The sequence below is a fragment of the Chaetodon auriga genome, chromosome 15 (genome assembly GCF_051107435.1).
Source record: "Chaetodon auriga isolate fChaAug3 chromosome 15, fChaAug3.hap1, whole genome shotgun sequence".
In the NCBI taxonomy this organism is placed as follows: domain Eukaryota; kingdom Metazoa; phylum Chordata; class Actinopteri; order Chaetodontiformes; family Chaetodontidae; genus Chaetodon; species Chaetodon auriga.
The window spans coordinates 1,008,710-1,027,500 of record NC_135088.1 but is presented as its reverse complement, the minus strand read 5'-3'; the positions used below and the strand labels follow the sequence as shown (position 1 = coordinate 1,027,500).

Below are 18,791 nucleotides of genomic sequence, written 5' to 3'. Positions count from 1 at the left end.
TAGATGCCACCAGACTATGTGGGAGAAGACGTTTATGAGGGGATTTGGGTGAACTGACCCTTTACAAACTGTGTTTTACAGGCAGCTGGTGGAAGTAAACGGGTGAGCTAGTTCTCATGTCAGGCCTCTGATGCAGGAAGTTTAATTATCCTGAAATGCCTCCAACACTTGAAGTTTGGAGTGAGGAGGAGGAGGAGGAGGAGGAGGAGGAGGAGGAGGAGGAGGAAGTAGAGTTTAATATCTGTTTAATGAAATACAGGAACTCTTGACTTCTGGGAGCAAAGGGGAGAAAAGTGCGTCAGTGTGTCGCCCTCCTCTTCCTCCGATGTTGTATCCATGACACACAGACCCGCGCACACACACACACACACACACACACACACACACACTTTCTGTTGATGGCTTAATGGCTCATTGCTCGCTCTGCTCACTTGAGGAATGTTTCAGTCACTCTCTTGTTTTATTCCCACCGAAGTGTGTGTGTGTGTGTGTGTGTGTGTGTGTGTGTGTGTGTGTGTGTGTGTGTGTGTGTGTGCGCGTGTGTACGCTCTAGCTTTTTTTGGGTGCACACTTAATAAATGATAAACTGTGGCTTCCTCCTTTTCTCTTAAGGACACACACATACAAAGCGGTGAAATGTTAGCTCAGCACGTGTCAGACCGGCCGGTCCTCGGATCGCTCATCAGTCCCGTTCTTCTTCACCTCCTTTCTCACTGAAATGTGCCGTCTGTGGTCACACAGGCTCCGGAAACGGTCCTCATCATGACATTCAGTGACACCGGTGATTCCCGGCTGCTCCGCAGATGTTTCTGCAGGAAAGTCGTTGATATTCTGCAAAGTTTTCAGTCGTCAGGAAATTGGCGAAATTCCTCCGCGGCAGGAAAATCTGTTGCATGAGCTGCATGAAACTCCTGAAGCTAGGCCGCCTTCTAACCTTTAAGGCTGATTACCTTTTGAAGAAACACTGTGAACATATAAAGAAATCTTGCTAGCTTAGCAACAGTGAGGCTATTGATGCAAAGCTCTCTGTAGGAGCTGATATTAACGTTGGTTCAAAAATAATCTGCTGTTGTGAACAAACAGATGTCTCGTTCTCAAATATAATACGTCACCTGTTTTAGAGGTAATATCCAGAAAACAATGTCGTCTTATATTTTAGTATTTCAGTCTAGAACAAAGTAGTCAGTCAGCCGACAAAGCCAGTAGCGACGTCCTGAGTGCTAGCTCGGCTAAAAGTCTAAACGTTGAATTCCTCCTGAGATTTAAATACAAATTTGACATATTATTGTTTGAGAATTCAAACAGTTCACTCAGACAGTAACACATGTTGGACTCCTGTTTCTGATGCGACTGATCCATTGACTGATGTGACTGTTGATCAATCAGTCAATGGATCGGTGATTGTCTGCCGTCAGGTGTGACGGATGGAGGCGGAGAGGCTGGCGAAGACCTCCGTCTGTCTGCGTGAAGGCGGCGAGGCTCCAGTCTGACCGACCGGCTCGGCCAAACTGCTTTACAGCTTTCAGTCGTCCAGCGGATGCAACTTCACATACAAAGCAATTAGGCTCTCTTTTACCCCACAACCGCTTCCCGTCTCTTCCCCGAGAACTCTGCGAGAGGACGAGATAGAGAAGGAAAATGAGATTTGAACCGTCTCCGCTGTCACTTAGCATTAGTTTACAGGCTCTCGCTGCGAGAGGGGAGAGGAAGCACTTTGGAGTTTTCCAGTCAGGCTTAGTTTACTGCGAGCCATGCAGAGGGATGCTTAATGTGAGGGGGCGTAGATGCAATCAGTCCGTGCACTGCAGGGTGTGGAACAGGCCTCCCCGAACTCCTCAATTAAATCTTAAATTGGGTTTTTTCTGAAGCTGAGTGGACACACAGGGAGCCGGCGTTACAGCCGAGCAGTCATTAAGTATCATTGTCTATTGACCTTCAGCACAGTCATTATGTCATCGTGATGACGTGATCAGATTGTGTCACAGCTGAACGAAATGTCAGAGCGTCCAAATGAAAGCTAATTAAAAACTAATTAAACAAGTCGCGTGACTCTTTACTGCCTCTACCAGTTAATGAACATCCCTGAAATTTCTCTTTAGGATTTTGCATGAATAAAGAAAATAATAAATAATAATAATGACAAATAATAAAGAAAATGAAGAAAACCCAGCTACAGAACAGTGTGTGTGCGCTTTGCTCCAGTTCGTGTGGAGCCTGCTGGAGATGGAACAGCAAAGAAAACGATGACAAATCTCATTGGCTTGTTGAAACACGTACTTCCCGAAGGAGCTGGGGGGGGGGGGGGGGGGGGGCTTTTCTCAGACATTTTTCGGCCTGTAAAAAGTGAAAAATGTGACCTTAAATGTGACCTTAGCTGCTGACAGTTTGTTCAGTAAAACCACCTCCTCATCACTTCTAGGGGGTTTGATTGATTGAACATTCATTGATGACTTTCATACTAACCTACAATCTGCTTCACATTTATGCTCAGTCTATTCGAACCAGTTTCATTTTGATATTGACTTATATGTGCCATGTTGTCCAGACTCAGAGTATTTGGTAAATAAATGTAATGAATAAAAAAGAAAAAGATATGTAACCATGAAACTGTAAAATCAAACGTTAATATTTCAAACTCATTTTCATGAAATGTTATTTAATCTTGCTTTTTGTATGTTCTTATAGATTTCAGCTGTTTTTCTGTTTTCGTTCCGGCTGTCTTTATTTCGGTATGGCCTTGGTCCAAAGTCTGTTTTTATCTCACAGCGCCATGTTTCCCAATGACTGTTTAATTTGATAATATGTGTCCTTGAGTATTCATAGTTCCTGTGCCTGGGAAATGGCATATGGATGCTTTTTGTGTGTATGTGTCATTTGTGCTTTTGGACCCCAGCAAACTGCATCCAAAGGAGGTTCTGAAACTGCCATATTTGGGTGACTGAGGGTGCCTCTGCAGCGGGCGATGGTCGCCTCCGGCTCATTCTGTCTCCATGTTTCTCTGCAGGCGGAGTACGAGGTGACCCCAGACGAGAAGAGGAAGGAGTGCGGTCAGGAACTCATCGACAAATACTTCAACCCAAAGGTAGCTGCTGCTTTCAGGGACCCTGAAAATTACAAACGTAATGAAATGAAAAAAATAAACATAGATTCTCCACTTTACAGAGCTTTCATGAATGCACCACAAGGAGAGAAAATTGTCCTCTCATTACTCATGCTCATTACAGCCTCGCAAGATTATCTGAAGTTAGAAATCTAGTCTGAAACCACTGAAACCACCATCCTTTAAAGAAGAACCTTTACAGCAGCGGCACAGAGACAATGCCACTAATGAGTATTAAGAAAGTGCAGCTTCATGTCTGCAGTGCGAGGCAGGTTGAGGTTTCCTTCCTGATAACTCTGCGCTTCAGTCTCACCTGCGTCTGTCTGCATCTGTGTGCACTCAAGTCTGAACATGCAGAAGTCTGCAGAGTGCTGAGGACAATCATCTCCCAGCACCTTCTTAAACCCAGTTCATCTGGCTTTGCTGTGAGTTGACTGTTGGAGTTGAGTCACCTTGTTTACCTGGACTTGATGTTTTTTTGCGGTGCAGTCGGAGGACCACGTGCCTGAGGTGGAGGAGGCCATGATGGCTCAGTGTGCAGAGAGGCTGCAGCAGGAGGCCTGCAAAGAGCTCTTCAAGGACTGTACCAAGTAAGCTCACAGGCGTCCTGTCTGTGCTCGTTTATTTTGGTCCATTTTTTTGTTATTTTTTCAGACCAGGAATAGGATGCATCGCTTCATCAGAGCCATCATGTTCTTCGTCTTATTTTGGGAAATTTGATGGTTTAATGACCGAAAAAGAATGTACATACTATGATTAAACATGTTGGTTTTTTTAAGGTTGATTTCTAATGTTTTTTAATAATAAAATAATTTTGTTTTTTTGGCAAAAAATTAATATTCCCCACCAGAATTACACACCTGGCAGTGTAGAGACCCAACAGACTGTTAACGTAAAGAGGTGAAAATGAAACCGAGCCGTTAAACAAATCCATAAAATGTGACCTCTGCTGATTTTCTTTTAAATAGTCTGGTTAAAAAGGGTCCATGTAGCGCTGATGATGCAGGATGATATAACTGAAATCATGACATATCATGTGTTTTAGATTACCCTGACAAGAATATAAGGCGAGATTGTACGACACGATGCAAAATTGACGAGCTGCGCGTTGTTCAGACTTTCGTTCACAGGACTGAGAATCTGATTATTTATACCATTCAACATTCATCACTTTCACTGCTTCAGAAGTCTCACCCCGAGCGCTCGCTCAATGGCAACAATACCAAGTTTGTACACTACTGTGTCACATGACCTGGGGGCATGACATTGTTTCCTCTCTCCGTGTTCTGCGGAGGCATGCCTGTCAGAAACTTCAGCAATTAATCAGTCAGTCGCTTTCTGCCCTCCATAGAGGCGGCTCAGCCAAAGAGGGCAAATGGGCTCTTGCTATTGGCCGTGTGCGTGGATGCTGTCGGCTCTGTCAGCGTTAGCTGACAAAATGTCACAAACAAAACAAGTTTTACAAGTGGCCTCCGATTCACAGACGAACACAGTATGCTTTGCAAATGCAAACCACCTTTAGCAGACGAATGCATTTTGTTTTGCAAATACAAAATGTACCAATCAGACAAATAAACGTTTCTAATACGTCATGTTTCAGAAGCAAATTCAGCAACAAGTACAAAAATATGCTCACATATATAACCTTCTAACTCTTTTTTTCTGTATGAGCATGTCGTCTTCGGCCAATTCCCTGTGTCTTCGTCTACAAACCATCCAAACCCTCATCTTTCTCTCTGTGAGCTTTCTGTTCTCCGGACACTTCAGAAGAAATCCTGTGGTGACGCTACAATCACGCACTGAAAACCACATTAAAAAAATGCCCTACAGAAAGCTGGCAGTCCAAACACTGACCTGAATGTCGGCTCTGTCTCCGCTTCAGGTTTTGGCTGAATCTCAAGTCTTTTAAGTCACAGGGCTCAAGTCCTAGTGAAGTCACGAGTTGCTGACTTCACTTGCTGAGTCGCTGCCCTTTTTTTGTTTGCTGACAAGCCTGAAGTCTGCAAATTTATGACTCGGGTGTCCATGATTCTGTGTTAGATTCTGATTGGCCTGGACATGTTTAAATCAACACGTCCTCGTATGTATCCTCGATGTTCTGGAGAGGACCCGCACCTTCATCGTCTCATGGCTAACGCTGTGAAACGGATACAGTTTGCTTCGGCTTAGGCACAACAGCTGCTTAGTTAGGTTTAAGAAAAGATTATGGTTTGGGTAAAAAATGCTAGATTAGTTCAAATAAGTCAACGCTGAGTTTCAGTTTCACTCGGGACACGAGCAGCGGTCTCCTGGGTGCAAGTCCACCGCACATCCACCTCCTCCATATGTGGACTTTCTTGTTCTTTATACTAGGTCACCTGACTTCCTCCTTTGCTCCTGTCTTAATTTCTCTGACCATTAGAGGTCGCTGCCTTACAGTAAACAGACAGATGAGTCTCAGTAACCTACTTACACGCGACCTACACCTCATTTTCCTGGTTTATTTAAAGATCAGCTGAACAACTGAGACGTTTTACAGTCCAAGTTCATGTCTGTACTGATGTTCTCGTCGACTCACTGTTGTCCCATTTCAAAGGCTGCATTTAGCAAAGAAAGGTCCAAATGCCTGGAAATATTCTGGTTCTGCAGATTTTAATGATGACTAGACAAGCATCCCAGCATGCATTTTTCCATCAACTAGAGGCAACGCGTCTCCCTCACTTTTCCAAATCCCATTTGTTTCTGTACTTGTTTCAGATAGCACATAGAGCTCATGACAGTTCAGCCTCAGGCCTGAACCATCAGCCTTTGTAACTCTGGATTTGTTCTCCAGTGTTTCCCAGATGAGGAAGTTCAGTTTATGGTGGTTGAGAGCGCTCTGCAGCGTCTGACCGTGCCACTCGTTTATGGTGCTTGGAAAACATATCTGTCATGCAGAACAAAACCTAATTCAAATCAGGAAGAAGCTCAGAGTGAAAAATACTCTAATAAAATTTCACGTTCGTGATGAAGAAGACTTCATTGTTTATTCCATAAACAACACTCACACATTGAGTAACTTCCTGTAATGACTCTGTTCATGCTTGTTGCGTGGGTGTGAGGCAGCACAGAGGCCAGTTTGTTTTTCAAGCCACATCAAGAACAAGCCATGAGTAATTTACTACACTGCTGCAGCAGCATGAACACTGCAAACCCTGATGTTTGTTCATCTTTATCTGTGTGGCCAGAAAGCCAAAGATAAGATCACAAACTCTGAGCTCGTACAGCGAGGGTTTCATTTTAATTCAAACCAAGAATAATTACCCTTTTTTCTTCATCATCAAGCCAGTGCATGAAACAAAAACATGATTCAAAACCAGAGATGTTTGATTTGATTTCAGTTCTTGGTTCCAAATCATTTTGATTTAATAGAACGGCCACTAAGATGCCGAGATATGACTACGAATGTCTCACAGTTCCTGTTGGTAACGTACAGTAATTATGTTAATTCTTTTATTTCCTATTCCCTCTCACCTCTGACTGTGTTGTTTGTCAGTGTTTCAGTCAGACAGTGACCTTGATCCAGACGTTTCATATGTCAGCGGACTGAAAACAGGAGTAAATCCTTCCTGTGTTTGCTCACTGCAGCAGGCCCTAAAGGCAGCATATTGCCTGAGTTAAGCCCCTTTTTCACAAGATTATTAAATCTGAAAAGAAACCATAATGCAGTAGAAACCATATTAGTAGACAAGAAATGATTTATTTTGTGAATTATTCAGTATCAAAGCAAAAGAATGGCCTCTCTGATATAACCCTCAAAGCTGATAGTGGCTAATGTTAGCTGTTGTTAGCGAACTTTACAGACTATGTTTCATCATGTCATGGACACTTAAAATGAGGAAACTTCGAGGATTTTCTACAACAAAGAAAAAAGACCTGTCCTTTGCCGAACTATTGATCAGGGCTGCAACTAATCAGTTTTATTATTGATGGAGAAAATAGTCCAAGGTGATGTTTTCAAATTGCAGATATATGTAACTTTAGCTAACTTCTTTTTTTCAGAAAATCCTCATGATTGATGTGATGTGTTTGGAAAGTGGCTGATTAATCGATTATCAGATTAGTTTGTGATTGATTTTCCGTCACTTTTGGCCACGTGTGCTGCGTGTTCAGCTGAAGTTAGAGCCGAATGACATGAAGTGGCTGCAGCGTGTTTGCGCTGAAAATGACCTGCAGACGCTCTTTGTTGTGCTTCTTCCAGATTGATCCACGACTACCTGAGCGTGGCGCCCTTCGCAGACTACCTCGACAGCATGTACTACAACAGGTTCCTCCAGTGGAAGTGGCTGGAGAGGTAAAGCTCAGTATGAGCGAGTTGAGCCTCCCTGTCTCCTCAGTTTCTTTGTTTCTGCTCCTTTTTTTCTTTCTGCTGCCGTCTCTCTCTTTTATGTGCATCAGCGTAATGTCTTCGCACACATACACAAACACACACCGCTTAAAAGCTCACTCAGGCTCATTTAGAGGCTACATTAGTCTTAAACTCCACCACAGTACCAGTAACAACATGCTCAGAGAGTTGCCTCATCCCTTCCTCTCCCCAGTGTCCTCATCTCCTCGGGGTTAGGGGGGTGAAAACAACGCAATCCGTGAACTTCACAGTGATATCACCATTACACATTTCAAGAGAGGAGCTTGCACAACTGCAAAGTTTCACAGTTGAATTTCAGCAGCGAGGCGACTTTCAAAACAGGTCGCGTCGTTGTAGCCTGAAAGGTCAGACACGAGCGATTCTGCTGCGTGACAGATTATACCCGAGAAGGTTTTGTTTGTTGTAATTACGACATGTGTTATGAGATGCGGGAAGCACAGCAGGTGACTCTGGTGTCTCATCAGGTGTCACAGCGAAGAGCATTCAGTAAGGTACAAACTTACTGACCAAATTGTTTCCTCTAAACCTGTTTAAGTAGCTTGAGTTCAAAAAGGCGTACTGAGGAAATTACAAACTGTCCAGAACAGAGCAGCTAGTCTGACGATGCCTCATAAGAGCGAGCGCAGACAGCATGCGTCATTGAAGCTTTTACAGTCAAATTATCAAATGTAGTAAGTTGCACAGTCCGTTCACCAAACATCAGGTGATGACCAGAGTCATTCATCGCGCCATGTAACACAATTAGAAGTGTACAGGTGATGAAGGTATATGATGAATGTGATGTTCAGGAAGACTGGCTGGTGCCATGGACTTGAGCTAATGGGATCCTTTTGAATAAATAAACAGCAGAAAGCGTTACTTACTATTAAAGATCATCTCCACCTCCTGCACACAGCGATCGGCGCTCTGTGGATGAATTAATTACAGTCAGAGTTAAACAACAGTGAACTTTGACCTTTGCCGGAACAGGAAGCACGCTTGATCTGGTCTGTGGTACTTCTTCAACACAAGTGAACGGCAGACAGAACGAAGTGTCACGTGACCTTTAAAGATGCAGAATGCTGCGTGACTGTTTAACATGCTGTAGCAGAACAGTCGATCCAGCCGTGTTACTGATACAGAGACACAGAAATGAAGTAGTTTTCTTGGGAAAAAGGACTCAACTGGACTCAAGGATGCAGACCCAGATGAGAATTTCCAGGAAAAAGCAGCGTCTCGGTTCTTGGCATTCAACTGTTCCACACGGCTGTCTGACGTAGTTCAGTCCAGAATCACATAAGTGTTAATTTGCTGGTGGAGAAATGAATGTGTCATGAGAATAATGGTTGTTATGAGTTTGATCAGGTTTGTTTACTGACAAAGAAAGTTTATCTGGGCCTGTGTCCCATCAGGGACTGATGTCTGATGGTTCCCAGACTCCACTTTGAAAACCTCGGCCGTGCTGTAAACATTCGCTCTACCCTGCCGAGGACTGGACTGTTTAGGTTTGATGGTTAAACTGGTGTTCTTCAAGGATCAGCTGAAACAACCCTCATGAGATAATAATAATCCATCCACGGGAACCTTGTTTGAAGATCAGGCCCGAATCCAAAAGGTGACGACAGAGAAACGTAAGCCGGTGGAGCAGATGGTGCGTCTGCGTGCCCACCAGGAACCTTTTACAGGGTTGGCTTCTTTCCTCATTATTTACAGCAGAATGAGGCCTTTTCCTCCAGCCCCTCAAGCTGCTTGTCAGATAAAAACCTCGTACATCTGGCTTGCTGGCTTTCCAGGAACTGTGTAAGGTTGATGACCTTGAATTTTTCTGTTCATCCAGTGGGGTTTAGAGACGTTTTCACAAACCGCAGGGTCACTGAATTCCCTCCACCGAGGACAATTTCTAGTCCTTCAACTGCAGTGAAAACACAAAAACCACCACCATAATTGGAGTTAAAATGTTTCCTGCAGTAGCAGCGTCAGGCTAAGAGATGCAAGACGTGTCAGGAAACATGGAAATGACCCCAAGTACAGCAGGGAACTTCAGCCGTTATTAAAATAAATCAACCAGCAAACGAATAAGTGATATTGTCTTTTTTTCTATGGACAGAAGCTGCTAATCCTCCAGCTGTCCATAAAGATGACAAACAAACAAACACAACAGAAAATAAAGCTGCAAGCATCTTTTTTTCCCCATAGCTGATGGATCTTTGATCAATAGATTCACTGTAAAAACTCATTAAAGGGACAGTTTGGCAGGTTGGGAATTATGCTTATTTGTTTTGTTGAATTAAATACGATCATCTCTTAGCATGGTGGGACCGAAATACACATTTCTATCAGAAATGAGAAGAGTGGTGTAAAAAAAAAAAAAAATGGCCGCCATTAATCCAAAAACAGGAAAATGGTCAAAAATTTCAAAGATTTGTCCAATCATCACAGATCCTTGGTATCTTCGGGCCATGATTGGAGATTGTGGACAGGAGTGTGCAGACTCTGGAAGCAAGTTAAACCAAAATCTGAGGCGCCGTATTGATTGATGCCTGTGGGTGTTACATGTCACATGTTTGCTCGTAGCTCAAGCTGCCGTTGAGTAACCCTGATTAAAATCGCTGGAGACATCCTGTTGTGCCTCCTGAACGTTCCCACCGAAGGAGGAAATGAAGGAGGTGCAAACGATGGAACTTTGGGTGTGCAGTCATTGAAATGCTGCCGCCCTCTGATGATGAAAGCAGTAGCTGAAGTCACTTTGTTCACCTTTATGAAGCCTGAAACTCGCTCGTTGAGACTCGCAGCTTTAATTTTGGCCCGTTGAGCTTCAGGTGCTTCACACCACAATCTGACCCTGATTCGCATGTAGACCTCAGACGAACCGCAGTCAGGTTTGTGATCTGACCAGCAGAGACGATACATGTGGCGAAGTGTGAACAAAAGCGTAATGTTGGACCTGCACACACGATACTGCAGAAGACAAACACCTGAGAGAAGACATCTGTCCTGTCTTGCCCCTGATCTCAGGCCAGCTGGTGGTTTACAGAGAAGCAGCAGATTCCACTTAATGAGCGTGTGCGCCTTTGGACACGCCACACCTGCAAGCTGTTCATGACAAACACCTGTGTTTTCCAAACTACCAGGTCATTACTTTGAATACCGTTATGAGTAAAACATAGCTGCATTTTGGGTTGTTAGATATTGTAAAGTCGAGAGACTGAGGAGACAAAGCTTGAGAGTCTGAGACACACTGGTGTCCTTTCACCGTATATATGAACACATGAATAAATAACTAAGTTTCAAGTGATGTGAGTAGAGAATGGAGACCTGTGCAATAAGCAGACAGGACAAACACTTAAGGACTTTACTGAAAGCTTCTTGCAGACAGGAAATAAAAAAAAAACAGCAAAAACACTCAACTGATGATCATAATGCTCAGACTGGCAGCAGTGCCTCCACACTGGAGCATCGACTGGCCAGCTGAATGGACTTATATATCCTCAGGCTGATTGGCTGATTGAACGGGGCTGGGTAATGGCTGATGAAAGGCAGAGTTAGGGACCTCTGGAGGCCAGAACAGGGAGACACAGGGTCTGAAAGACGACGCCACAGGGTTACAGCAGTACTTTGAGGTGTGGGAAGACTCATCCAACATCGTTCGCTCTGTTAGCGTCCTCTCCGACGTCACTGCTTTCCTCATTTCGTTGTGTCCTACAGGGATAGACGAGGCACTGTCCTGTGCTCTCAGCCGTTGCAGTGCATTAAACCCAGGAGCAATCACAGAGTTAATGCAGCTCTGAAGTGGATGTCCTGCTCTGGATACTTGGCCACTGAACTCTCTGCTGTGCTGTGTAGCTACGTGTGTGCTCCGTAATGACAGCAGTGTAAAATCCTGTTGGACTTTAAAGAAGAATAGCCGTAAACTCTCTGTGACTCCAGGCCTTTTTGTTCAACCTGTCAATGACAGACAACTCATCGAAAACAAAGAAGGGAACAGCTTTTTATTGAACCTCAGTACTTTTGTGTTACTGACCCAAATTCAATCAGACCTTCGAACAATTGAACTTCTTGAAAAGTTATTGCAAAGCTTTGGCCTTTTTTTTTATCAGATCATAAGAGTTTTTAGAAAAGCATGTTCATAGTCCTCCACTTAAGTTAATATTGCCACCAAAAATCAAGAACTGCATCAGCAACAGTACCAAACCAGTCACATGACCGACTGCATGCGGCTGCAGTGCAGAAGGCTGATGAAGCATCTTAACGAGCTCAACAAATGAAGCCGGATTAGCAGCAGCTAATTACAGCACACATGTAACTTTAATGAGAACGTGCTCTGTAATCTGATAGCTGTATGAATGTTAAGGACCTGAACCCAAACCTCTAAAGCTGCCAGCTCTGCACCTTCAGTCCGCTGTGGCTCTTTCAAACCAGTGAACTTCATCAACAGTAGTTTAGAGGATGACATCTGAGGATGTTAATGTCAGTGACACAGCTGGAACTCAGCTGGTTCCTGTGCGCTCGTCAGCTTAAACATGAATGCATTAAATCTGAAAGAAAATAGTTTCTACTGAGGATGTCAGCCGGTCAATGTGGGGCTAAATGTATGAATAAACAAACAATACCAATTATGGAGCAATGCCGTGTTCAAAACAAGCAGGAGAAGCACCACCACGGGGCTAATTAAGCAGTAAATGACTCATCCTCTTTTAATGAGTCCATGCTCCAGGGTTCATTCAATTTACAAGCTGAAATGACCAAAGTGTCCAGAGGGAGAAGAAACGGGAGTGTTGATTCCAGGAGGGAGCAGTTCATCAGTGCCGGTGGTCACGAGCAGCTCGTCATAAAGCAGCAGCATCAGTTTTTGAGTTTTGGAGGCAGCAGTCATACGCACCTGCTTTTCGGTGGCTGCTCCCTGACTGTGTGTGTGAACTCCAGCAGCATTCACATGTCCCTGAAAGCATCGTTTCTGATGAGTTTCCACATTTCCACCTGATAAAACTAATCTGACATATTATCATCACAAAGGAGTCTGAAAACTGTTTTTCTAACTATCCTCTATATCAGCATCCAGGATGGAAATGAATGAATTAATTATGACTTCTTTGCATTAAATGAGTTTCTCTTTGTGTCCAACAGGCAGCCGGTGACGAAAAACACATTTCGACAGTACAGAGTTTTAGGGAAAGGAGGCTTTGGAGAGGTGAGTACGCTCAGTTTTCTGTCAGCTGACCACACAGCACAACAACTCACAGACACAGAGTACAAGTGAATACTTTCATCTGAGAAGTGCTGTTATGAGTTACTCTCCGGGGTCGAGTCTCTCAGTTCAAGCTGAACCAGTTATCATTCTGGTAGGAAAAAAAACACTTTGGCTTGTTTGTATTTCTTTAAAATAGTCACATTTGCAAAATAGTGTCGGGGGAAACTTGTTTTGGTTTGCCTTAAAATGGCTAAATCCCTGCAGAACAACCAGTCAGGCCTGATCTTGCCATTCTCAGCGTATAGGCAGTAACTCAGAGGTTGCTGTTGTTTCACGTAGCGATGGGAACTTTGAACGGTTCCACGCAGGCAGCTGAAGGGGAGGAGAATGCCAACTGAAATAGTCAGCCAATGGCAGGCTTCTACAGACGGCCCACTTCCTGTCCCTGTCCTGTCCCTTCACGTCTGCATGCACAGCTACGCTTTACGCCCGAATGCAGCCCGAGTCGAGCAGAAAGGTTCATTTCCAGCAAATCCCCCTCAGTCAGATCACACAGCGGCGTCATCGTGTGCGAGCCTCCTTTCTCGCGTCCTGAGCCGCCGTCCTGTGTTACCTCATAATTACATCATTTACAGTCACAGTCTTAGCTGCTGCTCTCACTGAGGGGAAGTCACAAGACATAAACATGAAGATACAAATAGAGAGCGTGCCGTGTCTTTCATCCTTCTTTCTTTGCCCTGCAGGTGTGTGCGTGTCAGGTACGGGCCACAGGGAAGATGTACGCCTGTAAGAAACTGGAGAAGAAGAGGATAAAGAAGAGGAAAGGAGAGTCCATGGCGCTCAACGAGAAACAGATCCTGGAGAAAGTCAACAGCAGATTTGTAGTAAGCATCGCGTCTCATCTCCAGGTCACGTTCCCTCGTTTTCAACCTGCAGATGTTGAATTTGCATGTTGAAAAAACCTAAAGGAAATAGACCACCATCCTCTCTGACTTCCTGTCACAAGTGTGTAGTTTCATTTCTAAAACAGAAGCTTCAGTCATTTTCCCCAAACAGCTGAATGTTACTCAAAGTAAATGGTGCATCTGCTGGGGACTACTTTCAGCAGCGGATTAATCCATGTTTGGTGCTCCTGGGAGTTTGCTCTGTGCATCAGCCAGCCGTGATGTCGGCAACATTAACGACTGCAGTAATTAAAAGACAACATGGAGGTTTTTCTGCCTGCTTTGGTCTGATTCTCTGCCAGACGACCTTCTCGCAGCTTGTTTGATTTGGACTGCGGTCAGTCGTCTTGTCCGGGGCTCCCAGGCCTGAGGAGTCCCTCAGGGTTCAGCGTGACTTCAGTGTCAAAATACCGTCACGTTGGAACCAGAGAACGTTTTTTTTAATTTTTCCTTCATTCATCAGGTTCGTTCCTGTTGTGATGTCATTGATTAAGCTGCTAGTCATTAGTTAGTTATGATGCATCAGTAGAACTCACACCTGAAGCATTGCCTCGCAGCCTTCTCATCATTAGCACTCCTCTGTCTCCAGGTGAGTTTAGCCTACGCCTACGAGACGAAGGACGCTCTGTGCCTTGTGTTGACCCTCATGAACGGCGGAGACCTGAAGTTTCACATCTACCACATGGGCGAGGCGGGTTTCGACGAGAAGAGGGCCGTCTTCTACTCTGCAGAGATCTGCTGCGGCCTCGAGGACCTGCACCGAGAGCGCATCGTCTACAGGTCAGCGTCCTCGAACACGTAGACATGTCTCACTGTCTTTCCCCTCTGCTCTTGTCTCATTGGCTCTTCTCTCTGTTCTCTTTCTCATGCAGGGACCTAAAACCAGAGAACATCCTGCTGGACGACCACGGTGAGTCTAAACCACAAATCTGCTTCGAAAATCATCAGAACTTGCCAGAATTGAGACTTTTTTCTGTTTAATACAGAACTCTGAGTCTGAGCCAGCTGTTTGTGTGACAGCGGTGACATGATTTCCTGCTGTGAGCCTCCAGAGGGCGCTCTGAGTCCAGCAGAGACCAGTTCAATCACACAAGACCATTTGATCTGATTACAAAGATGAACTGCAACAAAACACTGGCGTGCTCGGTTATAATGAACAGAACAATAATACATGTGGCTCCAACATTCAGGGGTCGAGACAAACGTCTGAGACGAGAAGGCATAAAGACGCAGATAATGTGGCCGACCTTTGAACTTACATCTGCTCTTTGTTTGTTTCCTTCGATGCATAACACAAAGCGTGAACTCAACACATGATGCTTCTCATAAATCACAAATTCTCAGCAGCTTTACTCGGATCAGTGTGAACAGTCTTTAATGCATGTACATAAAGAAGATATTCATGCCTGTTTTAATTACATGTTGTAAATGTGAAAGAGCTTTTAGAATGAATGTTCCACTTTGGCTTTATGACGAACACTTACAGCACATTCGTCTCTCTTCTTGTGTGTGTCTTCAGGCCACATCAGGATATCAGACCTGGGCTTAGCGGTTCATGTTCCAGAGGGAGAGACCATCAAGGGACGGGTGGGAACAGTCGGGTACATGGGTGAGTGACCTCTGACCTCTGACCGGTGGGAACTGAAGAACAAGAGTAACCCTCATGTTCCATGTAGATCAGCCGGAGAAGCTTCCGACTTTGTGGAGTAAAGGTTTAGATCCCCTGTTCATGGACCACCCTCAGCTCACTCTCCCGCCTCCCATCTCTCCTCCAGCTCCAGAGGTGGTGAAAAACGAGCGCTACACCTTCAGCCCAGACTGGTGGGCGCTGGGCTGCCTGCTGTACGAGATGATCGAGGGCCAGTCTCCCTTCCAGCAGAGGAAGAAGAAGATCAAGAGGGAGGAAGTGGAGCGGCTGGTGAGGGAGGTGGAGGAGGAATATTCCAGCAAGTTCTCCGAGGACGCCAAGTCCCTCTGTAAAATGGTGGGTGGATGTTCGAGTGGCCTGTAGCTCCAGTCTGCTACATGGTTGGCTATATTCTGATAGTACAGCTCAGCGTTTAAAGACACTTCCTGACACGTCTCTCTGCTCGGCTGCATCACACTTTATGTGAAGTGTTCTTCTGCTGGTCAGGGTTACTCAGGGTTCAGTTCGGTTATTAAGTTTGTAATTCACGTGCAACTTATTTACTTACTATCAATAAGCTGTAATTAGGAGTTCATTGAGCGCAAACTCAGACAGCTCATCCATCAAACCACGGCGGGGGGGGGGGGCAACACAAAGCTTCCTGGATGTTAAATGTTGTCTAACAGTGTTATCGACCACGTCAAACTCACAGATCTGTCACTCAAACCACACTTCCTGGAGTGTGTTTGATCGTCTCCTTTCTCTTGAGTTCACACCTTGAGTGTTTCTGTCACTTCCTGTTGTTTTTAACAGTTTTTCATTCCCTCCAGCTTCTGGCCAAAGACCCCTCAGAGAGGCTGGGCTGCCTGGGAGGCGGAGCCTCCGAGGTCAAAGCCCATCCCATCTTCCGCTCCATTAATTTCAAACGCCTTGAGGCCGGCATGCTGCAGCCGCCCTTCGTTCCTGATGTGAGTCCACAGTTTGTAATGTCAGACATCAGATTCAGTAACATCAATGGTAGCCCAGGTGTAACGAATTACGTTAACAACAGCCCAGGTGCAACTAATGACATTAACACAGGTGTAGCTGATAACATGGTAAGCACAGGTATAACTAATGTCATTCATAGCACAGGTATAAGAAACAGCATTAATATCACAGGTGTGAATCGTCACATTCATGATAACACTAAGGATATCAATGATAATACAGGTGTCACTAATGACATTAATCATAGTTCATCTAAATCTTCTCATCTGACGTCCAGTGAGAAAGCGAGCAGCCATGTTTGTTGTAAAGCGTCCTCTTCAGTCCCTCCGTCCTCCTGACTGTTAGCCGAGCAGCTGAACTGTAAACGTGTTGAAGTGGTGGTCTGTGTGTGCGTGTTGCAGCCGCAGGCCATCTACTGTAAAGACGTGCTGGACATCGAGCAGTTCTCCACGGTGAAGGGAGTGGAGCTGGAGCCCAAAGACGAGTCTTTCTACAGCAAGGTGTCCACAGGCAGCGTCTCCATTCCCTGGCAGAATGAGGTGAGAGACACGCAGTCAGAGACACGTCCTGTGTGTGTCTGTGCACGTGATGCAGAGATTGAGCTCTGGGCTTTTGTCCTGCAGATGATCGAGACGGAGTGTTTCACAGAGCTGAATGTTTTCCACCAGGACGGGACGGTTCCTCCTGACCTGGACTGGAGAGGACAGCCGTCTCCTCCGCCCAAACAGGGACTCCTGCAGCGGCTGTTTGGCCGACAGGTGGGTCTCAGATCAGGAGCGGACGGCCCATTTGTGTTTTAAGGCTTAAGATATTTTAAGAATAATAAAAATTACGTGGAGATGCTGCCGCAGATGGAAGCCTCGATGCTGCGCTCTCTGGGTCCCTGCACATCTTCAGTGTCATTAGATTATGATGATCCAATTCTGCAGTGACTCTGTGCTCTCTGCCTCCCTCTGCAGGACTGCTGTGGTAACTGCAGTGACAGTGACGAGGAGCCCACCAGGCTGTGACACACACACACACACACACACACACAGGATCTCATTTGTTTACAGGTTTTGCACATTTGTATTTTTAAGATGGTCGATCTCTAAATGTCAGAATGTATATTTTCAGCACAGCCATGATGTTTAATGTTATTTAAAATGTGTGAATTCTCGGCTGTCGAGGCGTTCTGAACGAGATGAACGGATGTTTGTTTGTTTGTTTGTTTGTTGCTTTTGTTTGTCTCAGTTTGTGTATTTGTTGTCCAGGAAAGTCTTTGCTTTCACATTCATCCACTCACACATGTCCACGTTACTGATCTGGGAGCTGCTGCTGGCCGCTGAGCAGCTCCACTGGAACAATGCCTGCTGTAAAAGTGCCTTGCTGGAGGGCACTGTGGCAGTGGTTACTAAGGGAGGACTGAACATTCCTTCATCTCTTTACTTTTCCCCCGCTCTGTCCAGGGAATCGAACCAGTGACTTTCAGCCCATGAACTGTGACCACTTCTCCTCCTCCGCCCTCCATCCTGCTGTGACCAGCCTCACACAAAGCTCTGTTTTTCCTTTAATTCTGTCAAAGTGTGATTTTTATTTTTGCTTGGATGTTATGGTTTTGAGGTGGTGATGCCAGAGCCATGAAGGTGTCTACATCTACAGATATTTTTATATCCATAGTATTATTATTTTTTAATTTGTCGATCATGGATTCCTGAGACAATCGACTCGGTGCGGCTGCAGTTACTCTCGTCAGCTCGGTGCCCGTTTTGGGACGCGATTGTTTGATTGTGCTGTTTTAGATGAAACAAATTTGACAGAAACTCTGAGAGTTAAATGACTCACTTTCATGATTACACAGGTTGCTTCTACCAACATGCTTGTGCCTTTTCGTTCTTCACAGGGAACTTTTTTGGAGCGTCCCACAGTGAACAACTCAAACATCATGTTAGTGTCACTTTAGAATTAAAAAAAAAAAAAACAGGTGCCAGGCTGCAACACACTCATTCGGCAAGAATTATGGCAACACTTTATTTTATGTGTCCCTAATTTCCCATCAGTTGATGAATGAAAACTGAATCATAGAGGAAATAGAAAACTTTGACAGTTTCTTGAGTTTAGTTTTATTGAAAGATCTGCTCCATTTAAAACCAAGGAAACATCCCGTCATTGTTTGTTCTTGGTGGGAAACTTCATGTTAAATTGGATGTTTGTCAGTGAAAGCTGTGTCTGTGCGTGTTCAGCTGACTCGAAGTTACAACAGTGATCACAGTCAAAGATGATCACAGTCTAAGAGAGCGTTCACAGTACAGAGGGAGCAAACAAGGAGTGATCCTCCCTTTACCAACATATAGGTGAACAATACATTCAAGTCGATAACACCAAAAATACCACATCAGGAGGAGGCTGAGATGTGGGATGGAGCTGCAGCAGCAAACGTTTCTGACAGGAAGTGGTCAGCAGAGAAGTCGTGAGCAGTGAATGAGCCACTGAGTGTATCAGCAGAGCAGCTGCACGCAGTATTTATGGAGATGTGAGCAGAAATCTAAGCTCTTGTCCAGCAAACTTTCCTCCTCGTGCTGATTGGTTGGGCGGGA

At 44.9% G+C, this 18,791-nt stretch overlaps 1 protein-coding gene across 1 annotated transcript in view; it reads left to right on the top strand.

Moving 5' to 3' along the window:
- Positions 1-18,234, top strand: part of grk6 (G protein-coupled receptor kinase 6) — a 37,848-nt gene extending 19,614 nt beyond the window's left edge. The window contains exons 4-16 of the mRNA XM_076750398.1: positions 3,005-3,082; positions 3,590-3,690; positions 7,320-7,412; positions 12,591-12,654; positions 13,398-13,538; positions 14,188-14,378; positions 14,471-14,508; positions 15,118-15,207; positions 15,374-15,582; positions 16,056-16,193; positions 16,617-16,754; positions 16,839-16,973; positions 17,175-18,234. Coding sequence (XP_076606513.1) covers positions 3,005-3,082; positions 3,590-3,690; positions 7,320-7,412; positions 12,591-12,654; positions 13,398-13,538; positions 14,188-14,378; positions 14,471-14,508; positions 15,118-15,207; positions 15,374-15,582; positions 16,056-16,193; positions 16,617-16,754; positions 16,839-16,973; positions 17,175-17,225 — 1,467 coding nt within the window. The 3' untranslated portion in view covers positions 17,226-18,234. The remainder of the gene's footprint in view (positions 1-3,004; positions 3,083-3,589; positions 3,691-7,319; positions 7,413-12,590; positions 12,655-13,397; positions 13,539-14,187; positions 14,379-14,470; positions 14,509-15,117; positions 15,208-15,373; positions 15,583-16,055; positions 16,194-16,616; positions 16,755-16,838; positions 16,974-17,174) is intronic.
- The last annotated feature ends 557 nt before the right edge of the window (positions 18,235-18,791 follow it).